The sequence below is a fragment of the Carettochelys insculpta genome, chromosome 1, assembly GCF_033958435.1.
Source record: "Carettochelys insculpta isolate YL-2023 chromosome 1, ASM3395843v1, whole genome shotgun sequence".
NCBI classification, from domain to species: domain Eukaryota; kingdom Metazoa; phylum Chordata; order Testudines; family Carettochelyidae; genus Carettochelys; species Carettochelys insculpta.
In genome coordinates, this window is record NC_134137.1 from 303,885,006 (window position 1) to 303,910,937 (window position 25,932).

Consider the following 25,932-nt stretch of genomic DNA (forward strand, 5'->3'; position numbering starts at 1 on the left):
AATGTCCCGCCTGCGACTGATGACACAGTCAATCAGGTGCCACTGTTTTGGTCTTGGATGCATCCATGTGGTCTTGTATTTATCGGCTTGCCTGAAGAGAGTGTTGGTAATCATCAGGTCATTTTCTGCACACAAGCTCAACAGAAGGCAGCCATTGGCATTCATGTTACCAATACCATGATGCCCCAGGACCCCTTTCCAGTTCCTATAGTCCTTGCAGACCCTGGCATTTAAGTCACCCAACAGGAGAAGCTTGTCATTAGGAGTAGCTTTCACAAGATGGTCAAAGTCCTCCTAGACGCTTTCTTTTGCTTCGCCACTGCTAGTCAGTGTGGGAGCGTAAGCACTGATGACTGTAATGTGGCTAGAGGTGTTGAGAGGGAAGCAGAGCTTGATCAAATGCTCACTGATGCAAATTAGTAGGTCAGGAAGCTGGTGCAGACGTGATGTCTTGATGGCAAGTCCTACTCTGTGGATTCTGTCGTCATTTTCTGGACTGCCTTTCCAGAAGAAGGTGTAACCTCCTTTTGGTTCGCAGATGGATCCTTCCTCTTACAGCCTGGTCTCACTCAGGGTGGCTATGTCAATGTTACAACATGCCAGTTCTCTTGCTATGAGGGCCATTCTTCTCTCAGGCCTCATAGCATTCTCCCTGTCCAAGAGGGTACGAACGTTCCATGCTGCAAATATCATCTTTCCTTTCACTGTTTTTCAACCACTGTGAGGGTAAAACTGCCAGCTGCGGCATGCTGGCCATTTTGGTTGGGACAAGCAATTTTTGGGACACCTTTTCTAGTCCCCTCTCTCATTTTGAGGGTGAGCAGTGCTGTTCCTAATAAGTCCTGCTCAGTCGCCTGGGATGCTGCTGAACTCCTCTGTCGATGTGGGGTCAGAGTCGAGCGACCAAAGTCCACAGGCCGCCTACGTGCAGGTTTGGAGCAACGACTCCCAGTGGTCACCTCCATCAGTCGCTTCGCCCCTCCACCATCACCATAGGACTTTGAGGTAGACAGAAGTGATGAGAATGTGCAAAGAACCCATGCGGGAGAATGTTTAAAGTGGAAAAGCCATTGCACAGGGGCAGTTCCATTCTCTCGACTTCAGAAGCCTGGTTCCAGTGGTACGAAAAGTTGTCACGGCTGGGACTTCCTAGGCCGCAGTGGATGGCCATGCCGTCTTTGGTGCCTTGTCATGTCCTTCGCTCTCCATAGAGCATTGCAGAACCGCCTTCCTGGACTTTGTATCTTGCTTTTGATCTTATCCGCCCAGTCTGCCGGGGCTGACTTAGCACTCTGGGATAGGCAATTCCCTACCTCACCGCAGATTTCAGACCTGCCAGCTACCCTCATCTGGTTTAGCCCACCTATCAAAGCAGTTTACTGGGGTGTGGCTGCTGCATGCTACAGCTTCTTGGAGCCAGAGATGAGAGCTGGGTGCCAGGTGGGGACCAAAGGTGCATGAACTGCCCCAAAGAGACATGACAAGTCCCCACGCCAGAGGTGCTACCCCTCCCTGGGCCCCCAGGACCTCTGCTGTTGTTAAAGTAACTACTTGAAATGAGACATATCCAGGTTAAATCAATCTGCCAAAAATAACTACAGTCAGTGCCTTTTTTATAAAAATAGAGGAGCTGGTACTCAGCTGGCTTCCCTCCTCTTCTCCCCAACCAATCCCATTGCTGCAGCTGCTGAGGTACCGGTACTCAGTACTGGCAAGTACCAGCACAAAAAAACTACTGACTATAGTATACTCTTAACTGAGAAGTTTGTCTTTGCAGTCACTACGTAGACATGGCAATATTTCCAAGTGTTTTTTTCCCTTCAGGATTAGGACCCGCACAATTTTACTAAATCATGGTGTTCAAAGGTGTGTTTTGTATCCTTTACTGACAACCTGATCCCTTTCTTATGACTTCAGTGGGACCTCTAGGTGCAGCGGACCTTGCAGCTAATCACATTTTAGCAGGTTTCCTACTTGAGTTCTGTGAGTTCAGTTCTTCCACCATCTGTTCCAATAGTGGATTTTAGGTCAGCCCATTTCTAATGTTAGCAGATGCATGAGCCCAAAAGCATACTTTTCTAAAAGAAGAGAATATGAAAAAGTGAATGACTGAATGGTTATTATATCTGTTATGTTTTGTAACTTACTTGTCTCTACCATCAGAACTGGACTTAGGTTAGTCTGTGCCCCTCTGGGGCTCCTTGCTGACAGTAAAACCCTGTAAAGGCGACCAGAGGACAATTGCATAATTGTTGTGTGTGTTCTGTTTAGAGGCACGCTCTCAAAATGTTGCTCTGAATCATCAAAATAGTATTTAATTAAAACTTCAAATCCAGAGGTAAGCCAGTCATCCAAATCACTCCAGACAAACACAGCTTCAGTTGATTTGACCTCTTGCACATTAAATGTGAAATTTTCTGGTACAGAAGGTACTGAAAAAGAACACCAAAAATTTAGAATAATGGATACAGGTTAAAGGAATGATGTTTCTAAAATTAACATTGTTATCGTAGTTTTAGGGGGAAAATACACATTCAGATAAATGTAAAAGACTAGAAGAAATGTAGTTACATTCATATTCGCAAATGTATGGCAGAGGCATATAGCAGAAAAATCCTGTAAAGAAATAGTTGGGACCAATTGGATTTTGCTGAAAAGCATAGCAGTCAGTTTCATTCTCTGGTATCAAGGACAAAGATGAGATTTCAGCTTTTCCAAGATAAGGAGATCCATCTGTCCACAAAAAGTGACCTTCTTCCTGCAATAAACAAAAATCACAGGAAATATTTTTATAAAAGCTACACCACTGAATTATCATTCATATTTTCTACAATATAGCTGACATGTTGAACTTCTGGTATTTACACCTTGCACTCACTTGTACAAATGGGCTTGGGACATTTTGCATTATTAAACAATATAACCTGAACTATGGTGTTGTCACCACTCAACTATATTGATGATGGAAAACAGCTTGCAAGAAATTATATGTTCTGATAATAACTACATGAGACTCATGCAAAGACAGCAATAATTTAAGAGAATCTTCGAATAACCCTAGGATATGTCTATACTAGACATAGAAGATGACTGCCAATATACAATTTTAACCATACCAAAATTGATTTATCCATGGTCAACTTCCAGAGCTGTTCACATGGAGGAAGGTCGATGGAAGCGTTTCTCATGTTGACCTTCTTATGCCTCGTTTCTCACAAGGCATACAGGGGTTGACATCGACCCCTGGGAGCACCATTTCATGCATGGGTAAAATGAAACCCCATAAGACAGACCTTCCGTGGGTCAATTTTAGGCTCTAGCACTAGTAATATTTATGAAGCAACTTAAAAATGTTGTATAATGCAGTAAAAAATTTATTAGTGGTCAGATGTTTATAGCTAGTTTTGCTGATAAAATTATATCTCATTTCTAGAAATGGTGCTAGCTAGTCACACATTTTGAAGAAATTCAGGACTTTTTAAAAAAATCCTGCAAACTTACTATAAACAAGATTTTGAGGATATTTAAAGTAAATGGAATTTTTTTCCCCTGGGGCCAACAATAGTCTCAGTTTATATCACAATATGATAACATTGCTTTCATTGCAGCACTGCAATGTTTCCATTTTGCCATGGTTTAAAGGGTTAGAGGAAGATTTTTTTCAAAGATACAAAAAACAGATAGCTAACACTCAGTGATTGCCATTTGTGCCTAAGATGGAGTCAGCCTCACTCCTGGGCTCGAGAGCCCTTGTCCTGCTCAGCATCTTGCAGGTAGGCCAGGCCCCACCTACTCAGTTTTCCCCAAGGTCCCCAAGCTGAAACTGCTGAAAGGGCTTGGGGGTATGCCCTCCACCCCACCCCAGCTGCCTGGGGAAAAGGAGGTCCCCCCAAACTCTCCTTGTAGGGACTGCCTTTCCCTGCTGTCTCTGGCACCTCTGAAGTTCTTCCTCTGCTTTCTAACTTACTCTCTCCTTCTCTGTTCTTACCACTCCAACCTTCTTTTCCTTCTCCCTGTGTTCTCAGGAGGGCAGGCATTTTAAACAGTCCTAGGGCATCCTCAAGTGGGTTCACCTGCCTCAACTGATTTCTAGCAGCCGCTCCTTGGCTGCCTCCCCAGCTCAGCTGTTCCTCGCTGCACTAAGGTACCCCTCTCTTCTTTTGCCATTTGTTGCCTTTATCTCACTGTGTTAGCTTTCTGGCCTGACACATATCCCTCTCTCATACTCAACACTATGGGGCTGGGCTACTTGGGACAGCATGCAGTGTACCCATGACAGGCCATCTGCATTTCTGTCCTGGATCCCGGTAGAATGCTGCACTCGGAAGTGGAATGGCTGTAGGGACAAGAACCACTGGGTTACTCTTGTGCTCCTGTCCTTGTTCTGGTGCATCTACTGTTGGGGTGCCTGGTCCGTAATGAGAGTGAACTTCCATCCAAGGAGGTATTTTCTCAGGCTCTCCATGGTCCACTTCACTGCAAAGCACCCTCTTTTGATGATGGCATAGTTTCTGTCTCTCAGGAGGAGCTTGTTGCTCAAGTGTAGGATGGGATCCTCCTCCTCCCCAACCATTTGGGACAGTACAGCCCCCAAGCCGACTTCAGAAGCATCAATCTATAGTAAGAACTCCCTCTTGAAATCTGGGTTGATGAGGACTGGGTCACTGCACAGGGCTGTTTTTCAGGTCAACAAATGCCGCCTCTGTCACAGGGGTCCAGTTCACCACACTGGGGCCACAGTCTCTCATGAGGCCTGTCAGGGGACATGCCCTGGAAGCAAAGTGGGGGATAAACTTCACTAATACCCCCCTACTCCCAGAAATGCCTGGACCTGCTTTTTCGGGACCATCTGGGGCCAATTCTGTATTGCTGTCACCTTGTTCAAGTGGGGCTTCACCACAGTCCTTCCCATGACATACCCCAGATATTTTGCCTCTGCTTGTCCATTGCATGTTTTCCTGGATTTGCCATGAGGCCAGCTTCCCTCAAGGTGTCTAACACTGTCTCCACCTTCTCCAGGTGCATGTCCCAGTCTGGGCTATGGATGATGACATCATCAAGCTAAGCTGCAGCATATGTGTGATGTGGTCACAGTAGCTTATCCTTTAGCCTTAGGAATGTCACAGAAGCACCGTGTAACCCAAATGGGAAGATGGTGTATTGTATAAACCTTCTGGTGTGGAAAAGGCTATCTTTTCTCTGGCTCCACCAGACAAGGGAATCTGCTAGTATCCTTTGGTCAGGTCAAGAGTGGACAGAAAGTGAGCTTTTCCCAGCCCATCAATCAATTTGTCTTTTCATGGCATGGAGTATGCGTCAAATCTGGATACTTCATTTAGCTTTTGGAAATCATTACAGAACCAGAGGCTGCTGTCGGGTTTTGGTACCTAGATGATTGAGATGGACCATTGGCTCTGCTCCAGCATCTTCCTCACTTGCCTTTGGACCTCCTCCCGTTTTGCCTCTGGGATTTGGGAAAGCCTTGCATTTACCCTTACTCCTGGGTCTGCAATGATGTGGTGTTCAGCCCCAGTGGTTCACCTGGGATTTGTTGAGAACACATCCATATGTTGCTCCAGCATCTTGAGAACCTCTGTCCATTGGTCCACAGTTAGTTTTGGGGAGATTCCTACCTGCTTCTCTCGGCTTTCCTCCAGTGCCGTCATCCCCAGGGCAGCCAGCTGTGCTTCCCAATCCCACCAGGGTTTCAGCAGGTTAACATGATAGATCTGTTCTTTCTTTCAATGCTCTGGTTGTCATACCTTATAGTTTACCTCTCCTAGAACCTCAACCACTTCATAGGGTCCCTGCCACTGGGTGAGGAGTTTGCTCTCTATTGTTGCGACTATAACCTGGTCTCCCACCTGGAATCTTCAGATTGTCATCAGCCTGCTGTAGTAAGTCTGCTGGGCCCCTTGGGGCTGTTCCAGGTGTTCCCAGACAATTGGAGTAATGTTGGCAATCCTGCCCTTCCTCTGGAGGATATGCTCAATAATATTGTGCCCTTCGTTTGGCTACTTCTCCCAGGCCTCTTTGATGAGGTCTAGGATGCCTTGTGGGTTACGCCTGTACAACAGCTCTAATGGGGAAAACCCAGGGGATGCCCATGGAACCTCACTGACAGTGGACATGAGGTATGTGAGAAGAGCATTCCAGTCTTTCCCATCCTGGCTCATTACTTTCCAGATCATGCCTTTGAGAGCATGGTTGAACCACTCAACTAGGCCATCAGTCTGCGGATGGTACACTGACATCCTCAGGGCCCATGTATGTGCACACAAGTCCTTCATCAACTTGGAGACAAAGGGAGTACCTCAGTCTGGTAGGATCTCTTTGGATATTCCTACTTGTGAAAAAATCGGAACTAATTCCCTCACTATGGTCTTTGAATGGGTATTTCGTAGGGACACTGCCTCTGGGTATCGGGTGGCATAGTCAAGGACCTCTAATATGGATTGGTGCCTTCAAGCTGACTTTTCCAGTAATATCTTTCTACAATGATGAATTAATAATTAATTTATTTGTAAATATTTGTAAATTATTAGCAGAATAGGTTATATCCTACTAATCTCCAGATTAATAAACAATGCATATGAGAGGGTTTTAAAAAATCCCAATTTACTGTAGTAAATTTTAAATCCATAGGAATTTTGTTGTACATATTAAATTTCTCCTGCTTAAGAAAAATCAGTTTTAATAAAGATAACAAAAGGTCAAACATACTGACCTTCATGTCATTAAGACCTGTCCATAACATGATTATTTGATTAACTGTCTGGAGGTAAGCAGATATAAATATATGTTCTTCTTCATTCTGTATGTCAACAAGGTGTGCCCCCACTGAAGACAATTCACAGATTCGTTGTGCTGTACTCCATGGTTTGCTTGATTTGCTCATTTTATAGCAGCTGCCTTTGAAGGCCAGCCATCCTGGTGAACACAGACCTAGGAGTAAGCATATACATCATTTCCAAAAAGTTCTCTACCATAATGGTGATGTTTCATTTTACAAAGCTTAAACATGTCTATAAAATATAAAGAGATTTAGTTAAAATACAGTTTTGCCAACCTCTGCCGTTCCAGAATCACAAGTTAGCCACTCCACGTCCTAAGATAACTAGACATTAAAATAACATATTTGCCTTCTTTTTTTATTTTATTTGTCTCCTGATTTCTGAGATTTTAGAGTGCATCCATATCATGTTTTCAAGCTTTCCTATAACCATAATAATTAAAAATATTTTTCACTTTAATGTAAAATGAGCTTTGCTTGCAATCTCAGGATTCCAGCAAGTGGGACTTTAAGAAAAAAGATGAACTGATTTGAATATGGCCTTACCAAATTCATAGCCATGGAAAATGTGTCACAGACTGTGAAATCTGGTATCTCCCCATGATATCACTACTTTTGCCCTATATTGAACGAATTTCATGGAGGAGACCACAGTTTCTCAAATTCAGAGCTCTGTCTCACAAGGGAGTTGCAGGGAAGGCCTAAGATTGTTTTCAATGGGTTGAATTGCCACTCTTACTTCTACGCTGCCTTCAGAGCTAAGAGGCAACTCTTGGCCAGGTGTCCATCTCTGAAGGCAGCGCACTGCCAGCGGTCAAGCAGAAGTGTAGCAATACCATGTCATGCCACCCTTACTTCTGTGTTGCTGCTCTGCCTTCAAAGCTAGATTGCTGCTCAGCAGCCACTGTCCTGTAGTCCTGTTATTGACTGCTTAGCGAAATTAGCCATTCATGAATGAGCACCGCAACCTATATGCTTTCTAAGTGCTGACATAAATTACTACAAGATTTTAGCAAATGACATGACAGAGCCCATATTGCAAAATTCCACAGCCAATAGCTGCTGCATTAGGACAAAATGTCTCAAAGCACCTAGTAAAACAGGTGTAGTACAATATCTCAATGGCCGTGGCTATACTAGCCCCTGTTTTTTGAAAGGGGAATACTAATGAATATGCAGCACCTCATTAGCATAATGGCAGATGCACACATTTCGAAAGTGCCACTTTCAAAACGCATGCTGCTTGTGTAGACAGGAGCCTTTCGAAAGGACCCCATGGACTTCAAAAGCCCCTTCTTCCTAAAACCAAATGGAAAGAAGGGGCTTTTGAAGTCTGGGAGGTCATTGAGATATGGGGCACTGCATATTCATGACAGTGCCTCATTAGCATCTGCTGAAGTGGCTCATTAACATACCCCTTTCAAAAGATGGGGGCTAGTGTAGCCACAGCCAATAGGGTTAAGTACGGTGCTCTAATTACAGCTTAAGGGTGTGTCTACAAGCTTCCTATGAAATCTGCAAATCTCTCTCTGATCTTAATTCATGCCAATCTAGTAAATGTACCTTTACATAGGCTAAAGGGAAATTATTTTTGTGAACTATGCAGGAGGAATTGTCATTTTGTCAAATTCTGGTGAATTTATTCAACTTTCAGAAATTACTCCCAGCCAGGTTGGAGACTAACCAAGGAAGTATTCTTGGTCACTATGTTTCTCTCTCTCTTGCAGTTTCAGTGACAGAGAACCAAAATCCAGGTTTTCAAATAATGGAAATTCTTTAAAAGCTTTACTAATCCTGCACTTCACAACTGCCTCTTGCATGACCCAATAACAAAACCTACATGTTTCAAAAAACTCTGATTTTGCTGAATTTGTCTGAGAGAGTTAAGTCTTCTGTTCAATTACTGCAAACTGATGGACCCTCAGTACCCCTGCAAAGCCTCACAGATTTCAGTGGAATGGGGGCTGGAAAGAAAACACAAAAGTGATTTAACAATAGCTCAGTTTCATTTAAAAACTTAGTGCAGATTACTTTTCAAAATTTATCTTAAAAATATCAGTGTCATATTTATTCTTTGTGATCATGATGGAGTATATACCTGTTTCAACTTGAATATCCATTGTTTGAATCACATTTAGAAATTCAAGGTGCACCTGTTTAAATGCAAATGTAAAAGTATACAAGGTTGCAGGTATCAAATGATCCCACTCAGAGAAGACATCATTTTGTTGTATAATCCGCCAAGTGTTATTTAATGAAATTGAAACTGAAAATTCACCGGCTAGTGTACTCCAGTTGAAAGATACGGTAGTACTTGTCACAAGTGCTTTGATGTTACTGTCTGAAATTCCACCTGCCAAAGCAAAGAAATTTTTATTATACACCTTTACAATAACTCATTAATATGGATAAAAGAGAAAATACATAATTTTCATGCCATTTAAGAGAGACGTCTATATCAGGAAAGGCTGGTGGATATACTACATTTAAAACAAAAATATATTTCCTGTTGACCTGCCACTGAGAAATGATTTCAGTGTACAATTCCATGCATTCTTGCTCTGAATGATTTTAATGTTATATAAACATAAATTGGAATAATCACTGTATTCAGTAGAATACAAATAAAATTAGAAAGCTAATTATTAAAAGAGTGTGTGAGTGTAAAGGTGTAAATTCAGTAATTCAGCTTTGTTCAAAATTGATTAATAACGTATGTTGGGCAAGTGCACAAAGACACTAGCAGCACAATCCTGCAAAATGTTGAGACCGCTCCTGCATGCTGCTGAATGCCCTCTGCTCCCGTTATTGTCAATGGATGCTACTACAGGGATACAGGACTCCAATGATTTAAGCCGCAGATCTATGTTTAAAGCCTGATCCTGTTCTCTTATTTCCAGGTTGGCAAGATGTTGGCACATCTTAGAAGTAAGTCTTTTAAGATATAGTTTTAAAAGCATGTAAAGGACTTTAGGAGCCCAAGTGGTCCTAAATTCTTTAGGCCCTTTTCAAAATCTCTGTCTCATACTCAAGGGCTGGGTCTACATGGAGGGGTATTGCCTGTAGCTTCATGCTAATGAGCAGTCTCATAATTGCTAGGCTAATTAGCATAGCTGATCAAGATCTCACTGCTGGTAGAAGCTGCTGCTGGCAGTAAACAGGCCATGTAGATATGCCTCTGCCAGCAAAATCCCCTGCTGGTAACAGATAGGCTGGCAACAGAGGGTGTTTTTGCTGGCAGAGGCATATCTACATGTTCTGTTTACTGCCAGCAGCAACTTCTGCCAGCAGTGAGATCTCATGTAGCTATGCTAATGAGTGGTCATTTGCAATTGTGAGACTGCTCATTAACATGAAGCTATCAGCAATACTCTTCCAAGTAGACCCAGCTAGGAGGTTGTAATCTATTCTTGCTGCTACTGCAGCTAATGAAACCCCAAATAGCTAATACCGAGGGTGACCCTGACATTATGAAACCATAATTAAAGCCATGAGAGCTAGTGTTGATCAAGCAATGACACTGCTGCTCAGAGCACAGTTTTTTTAAGGGCTCACTAGGCAGACAGTGACATGGAAAACAAGATATAAATTCCATAGGGTTAGGGGCCTCATTATTAGAGCTGAGCAAAATTTTTGTACAAACAGTTGATCCACCGTGAAGCTTCAGGCTGATCAAAACTATTTGTGAATTCAGGCCAAATGTGGCAAACTGTGTCAGCCAAAAAAAAAATTTTTTTTTAAAATCAAAGGGTTGTTTTGACAGTTTTGAACTGAAATGTTTTGACTTTTGATATTGAAGTGGCATTTTGTTTCAAAATTTATCCAGTTTTATTTTTAAAAGCACAGTATACCCAAAATCTAAAACAAAAATAACCTGAAATGATTTTTTTTAGTTTTTAACTTCATTGAGAAAAGAATAAAAAATGTCACGTGGGTTGATTCTAAAATATTTTTTTCATTTAAATTAAAGAAAATCAATTATCTGTTCATCTGTACTAATCAGACCTTAATAATTCTATGTAGTTAGGGTGAAATTCAAACCAGGTAGTCACCGTTTACTGCCCATTTTAGTATTTAAATGATGTTATATATTGCCATTATACACCTTGCAGGCCCTTTGAGAATTTTGGGTGAATTTCAGGGTCTCCAAGAGCTTTATAAATGTTAATTAATCCAGATCCACAAAATCCCTGTGAAGTAGGTTCAGTATCACTGTGCCCATTTTACAAATGATAAACTGAAGTATAGAAAGATGAGCCAACTCTAACAAGGTGTCAAAGGAAATACAGGCTATGCAAGAAGAACCCCAGCAGCAGCCAGGCAAAGCATAGGACAACTGAGAGCTCTGAGACCCAGCTGTGGGGGAGGATCTCAAAGCACAAGCTAGTATCAGAGGGCTAGCCACGTTAGCCCTGCAAAAATGAGAAGCCCTGTGACACCTTGGCTACGTCTACACTAGCCAAAAACTTCAAAATTGCCATGCAAATGGCTATTTCGAAGTTTACTAATGAAGCACTGAAAAACATATTCAGCGCCTCATTAGTATGCGGGCAGCCGCGGCACTTCAAAATTGACATGGCTCATCTCTGCGCAGCTCGTCCAGACGGGGCTCCTTTTCTAAAAGAGCCCGGTATCTTCGAAGTCCCCTTATTCCTATGAGCAGATGGGAAGAAGGGGACTTTGAAGTTGCCGGGGTCCTTTTGAAAAGGAGCCCCATTTGGATGAGCCACGCGGCAGTGAGACATGTCAATTTCGAAGTGCCGCGGCCACCTGCATGCTAATGAGGTGCTGAATATGTATTTCAGCACTTCATTAGTAAACTTCGAAATGGCCATTTGCATGGCCATTTCGAAGTTTTTGGCTCGTGTAGACACGGGCCTTATAGACTAACAGATTTATTGGGCTTTTCTTGGCAAAGACCCACTTTGTTAGATGCATGGGCTCCCATGCAAATGGGATCTTCTATATTGCTATTATTAGTTCCACAGCACACACTTGCATTGACCTAGACTCTAACTTGTCTCCTTGGAGGAGAATGGCTTGGTTGATTGGTGCTTGCTGCTGTTGTTTTGCAGGGCAGATGTATCCCAAGGGTCAGATTCACTTCCCAAATGTGTTCAGGCAGCTACAGGCTGACGTGTAATTGTAGCTGGCCTCTGAAAATTCCCTATTATTTGCCAAAATGTCACATGTAGGCCCCTCCTCACCCTCCCTAACATGGAAACTCCTGTGCTGCAGATCTAGCCCAGAAGTCAGCAACACCGCAGTACAGGTGCCGGGATGTGAGCCGATCTTCATTGGCATGTGAGGAGGGAGCTCAACCCCACCATACCTCCCCCACGCAGCTGGTAGCTTGCTCAAAGCCATGCTTCTTGTGGTTTAATAAAAGGCCAGCTAATGCTACCAACCACCACCCAAATGGTAAAGCTCTGCATCTTCATTTATTTATTAATGACGCTTTTGTAAGTAGGACTATTAGTGACTTTAAAAATTATCAAAGCAACTTCAGTACATAGAGGTGAAAAGGTCAAACTTTGGCACTCCACCTCAGAAAGTTTACTGACCCCTGATCTAGTCCATGAATCTGGTCCCTAATTCTCTATTCTAACTAGCCTAAATGAACTTCTCTTCTGCTCCATTCTAGATGCAGGGCTGTCAACAAAACACAAACCAACCAACCAACCCAAGTACAATGTTTAATTTAAATTTTTACTGTAACTATAATATTATACCCTTAAATTGGTCTAAAATAGCAAGACTATCTGTAATTTTGCTGCTGGCCTATTTTATAAGTCAGTTCTCTCAAGGAAGGACACCTCAGCCACAAGTTTAAAAAAAAAATCATAAGAGCATTGTTTTTGCACCCTCTTAGCTAACTTGATCATTACAATACCCAACAGGTTATTATGAAATTGGCCTTGCCTTAAATCAGCAGTGGGCAAAATACAGGCCCACGAGACACATACAGCCCACCAAGATCCAGCCCATGGTCTGACAGCCTCAGGGACACAGCACAAAGCCACTTAAATAGCTGCTTTAAGCAGCTTCCTGCTCCATGTAGTTGTCTGTTCTGGATTTTGGGGGCTGAGAGAATCTTCTCATGCTGTCCCCACCTTCTTGCAAAAAATATTTCATCTCCCGTTGGCTGGTTTCTTGTTCCTGGCCAATAGGAGTTCAGAGATTTTGCTGGGGAGTAGGAGCAGCACATGACACCTCCCTCTCCCTTGAGCAGAGAGACACATGGAACAGGGGGCAGTTTTGACTGATCTGGGGCTGCAGCAGGCAGGGAGCTTGCCTCAGAAGTCTCCTGCCCAGGTGCTACCTAGGCAATCGCCTCCCTGCCAGAGTCTGCCTCTGGCACCCAGCCCAGCCCCTTCCTTCTGCCAAACCCTCTGCATCCCCGCTGTCCCAGGTCACAGCTCCCTCCTAGACCCGGAACCCCTTTCCACACCCCTCTCCCAGGTCAGAATCCTCTTCTGCACTCAGTCCCCCTTTCAGACCCCACCTCCCAAGTCCCTGCCTCAGGATACAACCTTCTCCTCCAACCCCTTCTCAGACCCTCCCTCATGCTCTCCTGCTTCCCAGTCCTCTACCCCAAGCTCCTTCTGCACCCAAACTCAGTCCCAAACCCTGTACCCCTTCTATAGAAAAACTCAGCCTTTGACCACTCAACAAAGTCTTGGGCCCCCATCAAAAATTATTGCCAACCCCTGCCCTAAATCATAGGTGGAATCCTGAACATACTGAAGCTGATTGAAAAACATCTATTGACTGTAATGAAACCTGGGGATCTCTTCAACCCTATCTTCAATAACAAAGCTGTCTATGATGATGTCAAACAGTGTCTTCTCTTTTACAGTAAACTCTTTCACAGCCAGCATTCTCTTATCTGGAACTCTCAAACAACCAGCTTTCTAACCATAAGTAAATTTTAGTTATGTTTTCCTTCAGTACAGTGTAGTGAAAGTAAATACAAATAAATATAGCAAAAACGGTATACGTTTACAGTGTACAGTACTACTGTGGTTGGTAAATAAAGTATGCTGCATACAGTTTTGTTTGTTTCTTGATATCTAATCTTGTTTTTCTTTAGTGTTATGAACTTCTAGAGATACCTTTTTATTATCCAGAATATTTGAATATCCGGCAACCTCATGGTCCTAGGGCTGACGGATATGAAAGATTTTACTGTATTACTTACGTGTCTTAAATGACTTTACACTTAAAATTGTCCCATTCTTTACTGATTCTATGGTGACGTCATATTTCTTTCCTTCTTCAAGCAGAATTCTGGAATTCAGAAGCTTTAGTACAACTGAAGAAATGTTTTTTACAATCTAAAATATAAAAGAGTTTCTTGATGTAATGAGTAATAAATGAAATGCAAAAGAGAATTAATAAAGATCATCTCTAGTGTAAACTGTGTTCCTGAATTTTTTAAAAGGGATATTAATCAAATATTGCAGTGTGTCGAACTATTTTCTCTCATTTCAACTATAGAACATTCAACAAATGTTTATGACAAAGCTATTTATGGCTGCTTCTAATCTTTAAAACCCAGCCTTGTATTGAGGGGAGAGGGCAGGATGACTTGAGTTCTGCCTAGAGGAGCATTCCAAAAGCATGCACTTGAAATAGAAACAAGGCCTCCTAGGCTGAGCACCAGAAAGTTTAGCAACTGTGCGGTTTTAGGAGAGCTTAGTGATGAATGGCAGCATTAGCCTCAGGGGGCCCTTGATTCAGCAATGCACTTATGCGCAGGCTTAACTTTAAGCAAATGCTTAAGTCTGTCCTCGTTCAGCAAAGCCCTTAAAGGGCATGACTGAGTCTCAGCTGTATTCAATGCAGCTCTGTGTGGACAAAAACTGCGTTCACATGAAGCCAGTTGCAGAATCAGGGACGAATTTTTCTAAATTTTTACTCTAACAATTAAACTATGTCACACTCATCTCTTTTACTAAAACACAGAGTGGAGCATACAACCAGTGGAGGCCTGAGAGCCTGGGGGGAGGACCCTTCTCCATGCCTCAAAAGGGGCTGAACTTCAGGCAGAATGGATGAGGCTAAGAGCAGTCAGCCCTTAGTGCCACCCGGAGCATAGTCCCGGGCCTTTCCCTGCAGGCCTCAGAGCTGCATGGAGGGGTGCTTCCACAGCATTTCAAAGGGACCTAGGGCTCCAGCCAACACAGCGGTGGCAGCTGGGAGTTCCAGGCACCTTTGACACTCCAGGCCTCTGTGCAATTGTTCTCCTTGCCTGCCCTCATGGATGAGCCTGAAAAAAGACAGCTCTTTACTGTTCAGCAGCATGAAATACATTGTTTACTTTGTGATGGAAGTCATCTGACAGCTTATATGTTACAACATAAAAGTCTGGATTCTCTCCTTTTGGGAACTCAGACCACGTCACCAAAACTTCTCTTGTGGGTGCTTTTACTTGGTCACAATCTAGGCTCTTGGAAACCTGCAACACAAAAGTTCACAAAATGTATTTTAACAGAAAATGGAATAGAAGAAATGCAAATCTGAGGACATGTTTAAATTCTCTCTACAATTACATGTTCTGTATACATACTGCCTTACCATCGGAGTCTACCAGACCAATGCTGCCTACCCAACTGTGAAGTCCTTAGAAACTCTGTAAGATTAATAGTTTCTGCAGGTATCAATATTAATGCCTTTCCTTTATTTCAGATGTAGCAAATATCAGCTGGGTCCAAAACCTACTCCATTGTCAGGAAAGCAGTCCGTGATTCCAATATGGAATCACCATCACCATCATTGGAACTGAGGCAGAGAATGCACTCAGCGATGTATACCTAACATTGGCTCTTGTCCAGGGAATTATTTTTAAAGGGACTGCAGACTATGAGGATAAGCAGAGACCTGCTTCAAAATTGGGGTTTGGGAGAGTTTCACAGAGCCAAAATTCCACTCTGAAATGTCAGGGTGTTGAGAAGGAACAAAAAAGACATAGCTCTGCTTGAATCAAGAAAGCTGCCCTCAACAGAAATGAGTAAGACAAGAAGAATGGAAAAGAAGTACTTGAAAGATACTGCAAAATTAATCAAATACATTGAATGGTGAATATTATTCTGCCAACTCTACTAATAATGAGGGTAGATCTTACTGCTCTCTCTGAACCAGCAACGCAGAGTACTGGGGTTAATATCCCTCTACTAGGGTCAGGGCTGAGAAGAGAAATCTGGTTGCTTACAAGTTTTTCTGGTTTTAAATATGGTCCTTGGGATCTGAACCCCAAACCACCCAGTTTCCATGTTTCCCACCCTCAGAACATAGTGCAGACTTTAGTAACCAGCCCAGCTTATAAGCATCCAGAATCAGAAGCATACAGGAAGTGGGGATCTAGCTTTCATCTGCTGACTCTACCTGTTCAGGGGTGTTCTTATGATGGAAACTTGAGGCTGCTTCTACACTCACCCCGTCCCATCGGAGAGGGCATGGTAATGAGGCAATTCGAAGCAGGCTAACGAGGTGCTAACGTGCATATTCAGCACCTCATTAACATAATGGCAACAGTGTGAATTTCAAAGAGCAGACTTTGAACTGCAGATTGACAGTGGAGATGGGGGCAGCTTCAAAATAAGAACCCCACTTTGACGTTCCCTCACTCTCAGAGAACTAGATCAGAGTAAGGGAACGTCTAAGTGGGGCAATTATTTCGAAGCTGCCCACCTCTCCACTGTCAATCTGTAATTCGAAGGCTGTACTTTGAAATTTGGGTGGTTGCCATTATGCTAATAAGGTGCTGAATATGCACATTAGTGCCTCATTAGCCTGCTTTGAATTTCCTCATTACCATGCCACCTCCAACGGGAGAGAGCAAGTGTAGAAGCAGCCTGAATCATTTTAAGATGCAAGTACTTTGCTATTATTTTAATGACACATTTGTTCTCACATATTTTGGCTCCGCCCAAACATGGAGAGATCACTGCTAACCTGGTGTCTGACGTGGAGCCAAAAAACATAGGGCCTAGTTTGGGATCTGGATATACAAATCTAAATCATGCATCTGAATTTCTAATGAGTTTGGGCCTGAGATACTAGTCTCCCTATGACACATAATTCGAATTAGGGTTACTTAAAGATTTCAACACTTTACCTGTTTACATTTCTATTTTACTTGAGTGGAATAATAAAAACAAATTTATTTTGCCAGCCACTGGTAACAAACCCAAAATATAACTCAAAAAAGTCATAGTCTGAATTAGTAGCAACTGTACTAGTCTACATTAAAGCTAAATCTAAAATTGTTGATTGTATTATGTAGTATTATTCTGCAAAACAATGTACCATCGTAAAAAGTGAACACAAAATGTAAAAGGATGAAATTTCAATAGAGCATTGCCCTTTGTGAGTACATTATGATATGGTACTCAGTTTGCTCTTGAAATCGGTCTGTCACATAAAAGCTCATCACCTAATAAATTATTTTGTTAATCTTTAAAGTGCCACATGACTGCTTATTTGTTTTGCTCTTCTATGGTAATTCATTATGTCTAAAGCCAGGCTGACAAGACTATGTAAATCTTCTAAGATCTTAATAATAATTCTCATTCAAAGTGTAGTTTACATTTGACAAGAATGGTTCATGCCTCTTCTTGGGTGCCAAGGAATCCTCATGCTGCACTGAAATCTGTTATAAATAATAGTGCTCACTAAGGAGTTAGACATGCTTGGGAAATGAATAATAGGCTTTTAAATTATACTTGTACAGCAAGTTGGAGAACTGCAGAAATTGATACTCTGAAAACAATGTTGTGAAACTTTTTCATTCTGAACAGAAGCAAATGTGCTTTGAAATGCGACAAACAATTATGCAATAGGTAAGATTTCTAGAAATGGTAGATTTGCTCTTTCCATTCTAACTTTTGCTCTTGGTTTTGATGGGACAATGTATATTTGCTTTTTGCAGTTGCAGAAAGCCACCATAAAAAAACAGAGCAGAGCATTTCACAATATTAATTATAATAGCAAGCCTACCAAAATCACTTAACTCTTCTCGTTTGCATACGTCACTTAATCTAATTCTTGACTCTTCCCCCCGGCCCCTGCCTTCTGCCCCTCTATTCTCTGATTTGCTCACCTTGATAATTTTTTTTTTCTGATTTGTCAACCTTGATTACTGTTTTTGGTTCTCTGTGCCTTAAATATTGAGTCTGTTCTGGTATGGCTTTGGTCTGAAGAAGTAGGTCTGTCCCATGAAAGCTCAGCTAATAAATTATTGTGTTAGTCTTTAAAGTGCTACTTGACTGCTTTTTTGTTTTAACTCTTCAAATGTACAAATGCATTCATCTGAATGCATTACTTGTGATAGTAAGGGACAAAGGGGATTTCAGCTTATAAATTTCCCTCTACTTCTTTGTGCAAAACCTAGTTTTAAGATTTTGAATCTCAGTTAGGGTCTTATCCAAAATCCACTGAAATGAATGGGAGCCTTTAAACTGACAACAAATTGTTTAGGTATATGTCCTTCGACTCAGTTTTCACCACCTACCTACCGATAGGATCCAGTCATGTTTCCACCAGCAGGGCCGGAACAATTCAGAGGTTACCATATATTACAATTTATTGCAGTAGTTAGAATGACTACAAAGAACCTAACTAGTAACTGTAACTTTGAACACTTCAATTCATACATTTACATATATTCAACAGAAGAAAAAAAAATCTTACCTGAAATATATATTCTAACAGCAGAAGAAGAAGATTCACTTTGTCCATATGGGAATAAAATTTTATAATCCCAATGTCTATTAGGTGTCTGACTCTGAACAGCTTCAAAAAATTAAGTAATTAAGATAATGAACTTGCATGGTAACACTTTGTATTGCTCCAACTGAAGTTCAATACAACTGTAGATGTACAGTCCTTCACTACAAGCCTGGCTTTACTAGGCGAGTGAACTCAGTGACAGAGTATTTGTATACTTCAAGGAGCTCTGAGTCAGCCTCCTACTTCTTACACAGCAAAATTCTCAACTTCAAAATTATGTTTATTTTGTGCCTGAATAATGATTACAGGATCCTATATTGTGTTGGATCCATCCAGGACCAGCTGTGGTTTGTTTTACTCCTACAAGGGTAATTTTAATGAGTCTACATGTGTGAGCAGGATTTGGCCCCAGATGCAGGGACTGATCCAACACCCAGGGCAAGTCAGTGGAACTATTTTCCAGAGGATGTTGTGAAAGTGTAGTTTATTACATGGTTAAAAATAAAGAAACTAGAAAAATTAATGAAAGATAAATCCACCGATGGCTATTGGCCAAGTGGCCTTGGTTTTACCAAAAGATGGCCATGGGCAACAGGAGAGGAAGCGCTTGATGAATACCTGTTCTGTTCATTCCCTGTAATGTAGCTGGCATTGGCCACTGTCAAAAGACAAAATACTGAACTAGACAGACCTTTAGTCTGACCTGGTGTGGCCATTCTTAAGTTTTTAATATATTTTGCATTGGCTTCAGTGGACTTGGATCTTGCCCATAATGCATACTCTTTGTAAGTTACTTCTAAACTAATGTTTCTTGGAAATATTGCACTGCACTCACTTGTACATACTGTTGATATAGGCAATATTTTGTCTCTCAGTTATGTATTATACACAAAGTGTGCATTAACAAGATATAAAAGTTCTGGCTGTTTTAACAAAGATGTCCAACAGCATCGAAATGAATAAAATTAACTGCTAGATAAAATTACAATAAATTGTGCAAAGTAAGTTGTTCATCACAAGAGATGTCATAAACCCACATAGAATGGCATATGTATATAGTTTATTGGAGACTGATTTAATAATTTAAACAAGAATTAATAGAAAATGGTAATTCTATTCCAAAACTGCTGCAGACGTTTGCATGCATTTATGAATTCAAAAGCATTTTAATTGTGCAAACATCATTGTGTTGGCATCAAAAAGCACCCAAGTGCCCAAAATCTTAGCAACCAAGAAAAAAATAAAGCAATGTTACTGTTTCGGCAGGACGGGCCTTCATTCCTGCAATCCTTAAGAGATTATTCAACATGGGTACCTTTAAAACGTTCACCCCCTAAAAGTGACCTTCACTCAGGTCCCAACTGGGAGCCAGCACCGCAGATGAATTAGTCCTGGAGGCCAGTCTGGGCCTGAGTTGAGTTAATCCTGGAGATGAGGAGTGGATTTGTGGGATGAGGGGTAAATCTTGGAGATGGGGTTGGAGATGGGGGCAGATTTAGGGGCTATGGGCTGAGGCAGGTAAAGCCTGGAGATGGTAGGGACGGGTTTGGGGGCCAAGAGGGGGTAACGTATGGGAATAGGATTCTGCAAAATTCTTTTATGTTTAAAAGGGATCCACAGCCAAATAAAATTGGGAAACACTGGACTAGACTCTGTTCCACAACCCGAGTATCAGCTGGTCTGGGCTTCACCACCAGGGGCAGAGCACTTCAAAGGCTCCTTCAGAGAAAGTTAATGGCTCATTCATCCAATATGCTACAAAATCACAATTCTGAATTAAGGCAAAAAGACCCTCTAGCTCAGGGTGAGCAAGCTTTTTATGTCAAGCCCTGCTTTTTGTTCCCTGCAATTAGCAGCCCCCACTCCCCGCAACCTGTCTAATGTAGTCTAAAGTGATGGAAATGTAAGTTATATTCATATTAAAAAAACACCCTTTGGGCATGTGTAAGAAAATAAGTACATCTACAGAGGTTGTTGTTGCCTCTATTTGACACTGGTGAAGCCACATCTGGAATATTGCATCCAGTTTTGCCCCTCCCCCCCAGTATTGCAAGGATGTTGATGTAGTGAAGCAGGTTCAGCGAAGGGCAATGAAAATGATTAAGGGGCTGGAGCACAAGACCTATGAGGATAGGCTGAGAGATTTGGGCTTATTTAGTTTGCAGAAGAGAAGACTTAGAGGTGATTTAATATCAGCCTTTAACTTCCTGAAGGGGTGTTCTAAAAGGGATGGAAAGAAATTGTTCTCAGTGGTGACAGACAGCAGAACAAAGGGTAATGGTCTAAAGTTACAGAAGGAAAGGTGCAGGTTGGCTATTAGGAAAAACTGCTTCACCAGGAAGGTGGTGAAGCACTGAAATGCATTGGCTAGAGAGGTAGTGGAATCTCCATCCCTGGAGGTTTTTAAGTCCTGGCTTGACATAGTCATGGCTGGGATGATTTAGTTGGGGTTGATCCTGCTTGCGGCAGGGGGCTGGACTCAGTGACCTCTTGAGGTCTCTTCCAGCTCTGTGACTCTATGATTATAATCTAAGTGTGTGTGCCAAGAAACTGTTCTGGTTCCTAGTGCCAAAACTAGCACTGGGACTAACATATATGATCCCTACCTGCAATGAAATTTGCCAGGTTTATTAATTTATTATATTACTTATCAGCAAAAAGCTTTAGTTAATCTGAAACACAGACCAGTGCTGAGTGGTGTGAACGCAAGGGAGCAAACAGAATTAATGTTCTTTATGTTTTCTTGGGAAATAAAAATTCCAACCCAACAGTGTTGTTTGGGGGGTTGTTTGTTTTAAGCATAACACCACAAATGCCAAAAGAGTAAAATGTTACATTAGCCACTTTTAAGTAATACTTTAATGTAAGATATATTCAAGATCTCCTGAATATATTTCTGTGAAGGTAATCAAGTAACAAAGAGAATCAGGAGCAAATATTTTACAATGTAGTTTCAGTTAGTGAAGGCCAGCATAATTTTCAAATAATCTTTTTAATATAAATGTAGTTATCATGAAGTGTACGAGACTGAGATCATTGAGGAATTGTCTCCTATTTATCCACAGAACAGAGTCAATATAAATACTGATGCAAGCTGTCTGCATTGTCTCAACAGTGCATATTATCTGAAAGTCCCATAAATCCTTTCTATAGGTGAAATTGTAAATGGGGCCCTGCTCAGTACCAGTTGAAATCACTGGCCAAATTTACATCACCTTTCATGGAGCAGAATTGGGATCTGATTGTCTAAATACCTCTTCAGTTCTTCTCCTCTCTGCTGAGGCTGCTATCAGAGCTATCAATGCAAACATCAACAAACAAAGGTCTGGAGCCACTAACTCATAACACAAATACCATTGGAAAGCTGGGCTGGGCTGGATTTGAATCAGTGCTCTTATAAAAAAATCTCCTCCTAGGCAGCCCAGATTTCCAAATATGAAATATTTTAAAATGGTAGTTAAGTATGTTCAATAACAATTGAAATAAAGTATTTGTTTTATAATGGATAAAGCATAAACTGAAAAACTGAAAATGCTAGCTGCTAGATAAATCTAAATATAAATAAGCAACCCTATCAAACACGGACAATTCTGGACTCACCTTTCTTTATGTGGTTATATCTTCAAGTGCTATGGCCATTCATGGTGCAATATTTTTGTATCATGAGATATTCACCGGTTGTTACGTTGTAAGATTTTTCTAACAGATGCACACAACACTGAAATTATGAAGTAAATGTGATATTTTAGACAGAGGCTGTGTCTATACTATGAGATAAAATCGATTTTAAGTCAGTTAGCCTGATTTTTCCCAGTGCCTGGCCACACTGTAAATTCCATTAGCACTAAAATCGACATGATATCGAAATCCTAAAATGGTAGTAACCCAACAGGTGTAGCATTTAATTTGAATTTAAAAATCTGAATGAAGGGTAGTGAGGAAGCGCCAGGTCTTAAAATTGAATTCATTAGCCTCCACAGATGTCCTGTATGTGCCCCACAATGCACCACAGTTCTCCGCTCTGGCTTCTTACATCTCCACGGCTCTCAAGTGCGTAGGACTTAGGTAACAGGGAGACCATTACAATTCAGCACCTGGGAGCCTGTGGCTGTAGGGTCATGAGAGGCTGAAAAACCTTCTTTCTTTTTCTTTGTGAGTAGTGCACATGTAGGGTCCATGCTCCTGTGTATACCCCTACTAGCTCCCTTTTTTTCTGCACTGCCTGGCACCAGCCACTTCTCCCCTGTACCATGTGTCAGCTCAGCTGTGGGTGGCAGTCGCGCTTGTCTGGTAATATGAGAAACTTCTTTTCAGCCATCACCTCCCTTCCCTCCCCACCCCCGCCCGCCCTCCGGAGGCGCCATATAGTCTGGAACATTCCTGCACCCAGCCACATCACGTGGCTTGACCCTGAACCAAAACAACAACATGCTGTGCAAGGCTACAGTTTGCAGGGACTGGCTGCAGCTGGGGATCTTTTAGCCACTGGGGGGATGTCTCCCTCAACAGTTACGATTGTAAGGGGCTGGCTGTGGCCAGGACTCTTTTAGCTGCCCACGGGAGCTCTCTCTGGGTGGTCATGATTTTTGGGGCCTGGCTGTAGTTGGGGGGTCATGTAGCCACTGGGGGACACCTCCCTCGGTGGTCATGATTTTCAGGGGCTGACTGTAGCTGGGGGTCTTGTAGCCGCCCCAAGCCATACACATCTCAATGAAGGCAATGTATTAGCTATACAATTACCACAGCTGTCGAAGTAAGCCTTGCAGCACAGAATTGTTTCCCATGCGCAAACCTGGCTGTAGTCTGGTGTCTTTTAGCCTGATGAATCATTCGAGGTTCAATGTAACAACCGTATCTACTTGGACATAAGGGTCTTCTTTCCCAGGTGGCCTAAATCCAGCTTCATGTACCGAAAGGGCCTCCGTGGGCGGTCACAATTTTCATGGCTGTCAATTGTGTACCATCATTTAGCCACCCTGGCCCATTACTGATGATTCATTCGAGTTTCAGTGCAGCATTCATGTCTACTTAAGCATATTTAACATGGCAGGGGAAAGAGGGGAACGAAATGTGGGAAGATGGTGTCCATATACCCACATCTACTTGTGGGGCCAGTATGCAACAGGGCTCAGAGAACTGCGGGATAGGTTCCCACAATATACGCAGGAGCACTTGATTTAAGCTCAATTTAAGCTACTTGTGCATGACAGCAGTAAGTCGATTTTGTGGGGAGCAGAAGGGAAGGTGAAGCTGCTCAAAACTGAATGGATAAAACTCAGTGTTAAGAAATCAATTTTGTCTCCTAGTGTAGATGCAGCCAGAGCTTCCATAGCTTTTTGAGTAAACCAGGTGATCTGAATTTCTGTTGCATAATAAGTTTTGGGCTTACCGGTTGCCTGCATTCTCCAGATCAGGTTGACAAAAACAAACAAACAAACAAACAAATAAATAAGTAAAGGAAAAAGTGACCAGGTTGCTGTGATGAAGTCACAGATACCAATAGATCGGGGCTCTCTTTCTTTCTCACCCACACTCTAAACTCAGTGTGTGGCACATTCCACTCTAACCACAACAGTACTCCCCAAACACAAATATTTTTTCTTGTATTCAGCATTTTCAGCTAACGTCTGGGTTTTTCACCAGCCTGATGCTTAGAATGGAACATAAGAACTTGTTAACGATCTTAACAAGTTCATTTCTCCAAAATCCTTCCTCAGAAGTAACACTATAAAACACAGTAGAGCTACTTAGGAAAGTAAAAAACTCTGCTTCTGTATGAATGGCATTGCAGAATTAGGGCCTGTCCTCCATCTTTTGAAGTCAGAAGAAAGTCTGCCACTGAGTTTGACACAGGCAGGGGCAGGCTCTTTGCTTGTAAGCAAGAGTGACGAGAACACAGGTAAAAAATGCACTGAAGGCACTCAAGAATTTGTAAATAAATTAAAAGTTTCTATAACACGTGAGATATGATGTGCCAACAATTGCCATTGTTGATTTATTCCTAATGTTTCCAGTTCCCATACCTCTGAAACCTGAAATGTAAAGAGTGGGGCAGTGGGCTACTGTTCCTCAACACCTTTCCAAATAATAGCCCTTTTTCCACTGTCGTGTTAAATGTTTACATGTATGCAGCTAGTGATTCATATCCACTTTTTCTTCTCCTCATAAAGAATGTACTTTAATTAAATTACTGTATGTGAAATGGATGAAATCCACTGAAACCATATAAAGCTTAAAGTATTCAGGCATTTATGTGTAAGAAATGCAGTATTATTGGCAAAGTGAATTCCAAACTATCTGGGAACATAGCTGCTAGTCTCCGCACTATACCGCTCACTTTAACCCTGGAATAATGGCCACAGCCCTTTTGTGCCAGTTTCCCAGGGAGCTACTGGATTGACACAGATGTAGATGCGTGACACTGCCTTATTTCCATTATGCCCTTCTGTGACAGAATGGGCCTGTCTTGGAAATGGTTTCCATGGCACTTACGTGATACAAAAGTGCACCTGCTGTGCAAGCAGTAGAGTCCCTATGTGGGCCTTTAATACTGCCGCAGTTCATAAACTAGGACAGGGGTCTGCAAGCTGTTGCTGTGGGGTTGCATGCAGTTCTTTAAGGACTTTTTTAAGGCTCCCAATGATAAAATTGATAAATAGATATGGTCCCTTTTCATCTTGAGAGACAGTGGTTAGCAGCAGTGGTGAGGATGTATGGGCGGGTTTGAGTCTGCAGCTTCTCTGATGGCTTATCCATCCAATATTGGATTTGCACAGTCAACTGCAATAACTGCATGTCAGTCTACTTCCGAATTCTTGAGTCTGAGAGCTTTTTCTCTTAAAATGAAGTTCTTTTGCGTGGCTTGCACGTAGACTACCAAAGGATGATGTGCCTTGTTGTAGCAATCATTGCTAGGTATTTCAATCTGATGATGTAGATTCCCAGGATTTTAGATCAATGTTGAATTTTTTCCACAGCATTTTTGCACGTGTCCTTGAATCTTAGCTTTGGTTTTCCTCTTGTTAATCAGCCCTCATGACAGTTCATTGAAGAGGATTTCTTTGGGAAGACATTTGTCACCCATTCTTCTCACATAGAATCATAAAATCATAGAATCATAGAACACTAGGATTGGAAGGGACCTCGAGAGGCCATCGAGTCCAGCCCCCTGCCCCAATGGCAGGGCCAAGTACTATCTAAACCATCCCTGATAGACATCTCTCTAAGCTGTTCTTAAATATCTCCAGCGATGGAGATTCCACAACCTCCCTTGGCAATTTATTCCAGTGTTTGACCGCCCTGACCGTTAGAAACTTTTTCCTTATGTCCAACCTAAACCTCCCTTGCTGCAGTTTAAGCCCATTGCCTCTTGTTCTATCCTCAGAGGCCAAGAAGAACAAGTTTTC

At 42.0% G+C, this 25,932-nt stretch overlaps 1 protein-coding gene across 3 annotated transcripts in view; it reads right to left on the minus strand.

Annotated features, from left to right (window-relative positions):
- The window catches only part of PTPRQ (protein tyrosine phosphatase receptor type Q), a 220,786-nt gene extending 202,106 nt beyond the window's left edge, over positions 1 to 18,680 (minus strand). For all 3 annotated transcript variants that reach the window (XM_075012304.1, XM_075012297.1, XM_075012312.1), the window contains exons 1-7: positions 18,488 to 18,680; positions 15,117 to 15,254; positions 13,995 to 14,130; positions 8,892 to 9,146; positions 6,728 to 6,945; positions 2,572 to 2,758; positions 2,148 to 2,432 (exon numbers count right to left, since the gene is read on the minus strand). In XM_075012304.1, the coding sequence (XP_074868405.1) occupies positions 2,148 to 2,432; positions 2,572 to 2,758; positions 6,728 to 6,945; positions 8,892 to 9,146; positions 13,995 to 14,130; positions 15,117 to 15,254; positions 18,488 to 18,535 (1,267 nt within the window). In that variant the 5' untranslated portion in view covers positions 18,536 to 18,680. The remainder of the gene's footprint in view (positions 1 to 2,147; positions 2,433 to 2,571; positions 2,759 to 6,727; positions 6,946 to 8,891; positions 9,147 to 13,994; positions 14,131 to 15,116; positions 15,255 to 18,487) is intronic.
- Positions 18,681 to 25,932: the final 7,252 nt, after the last annotated feature.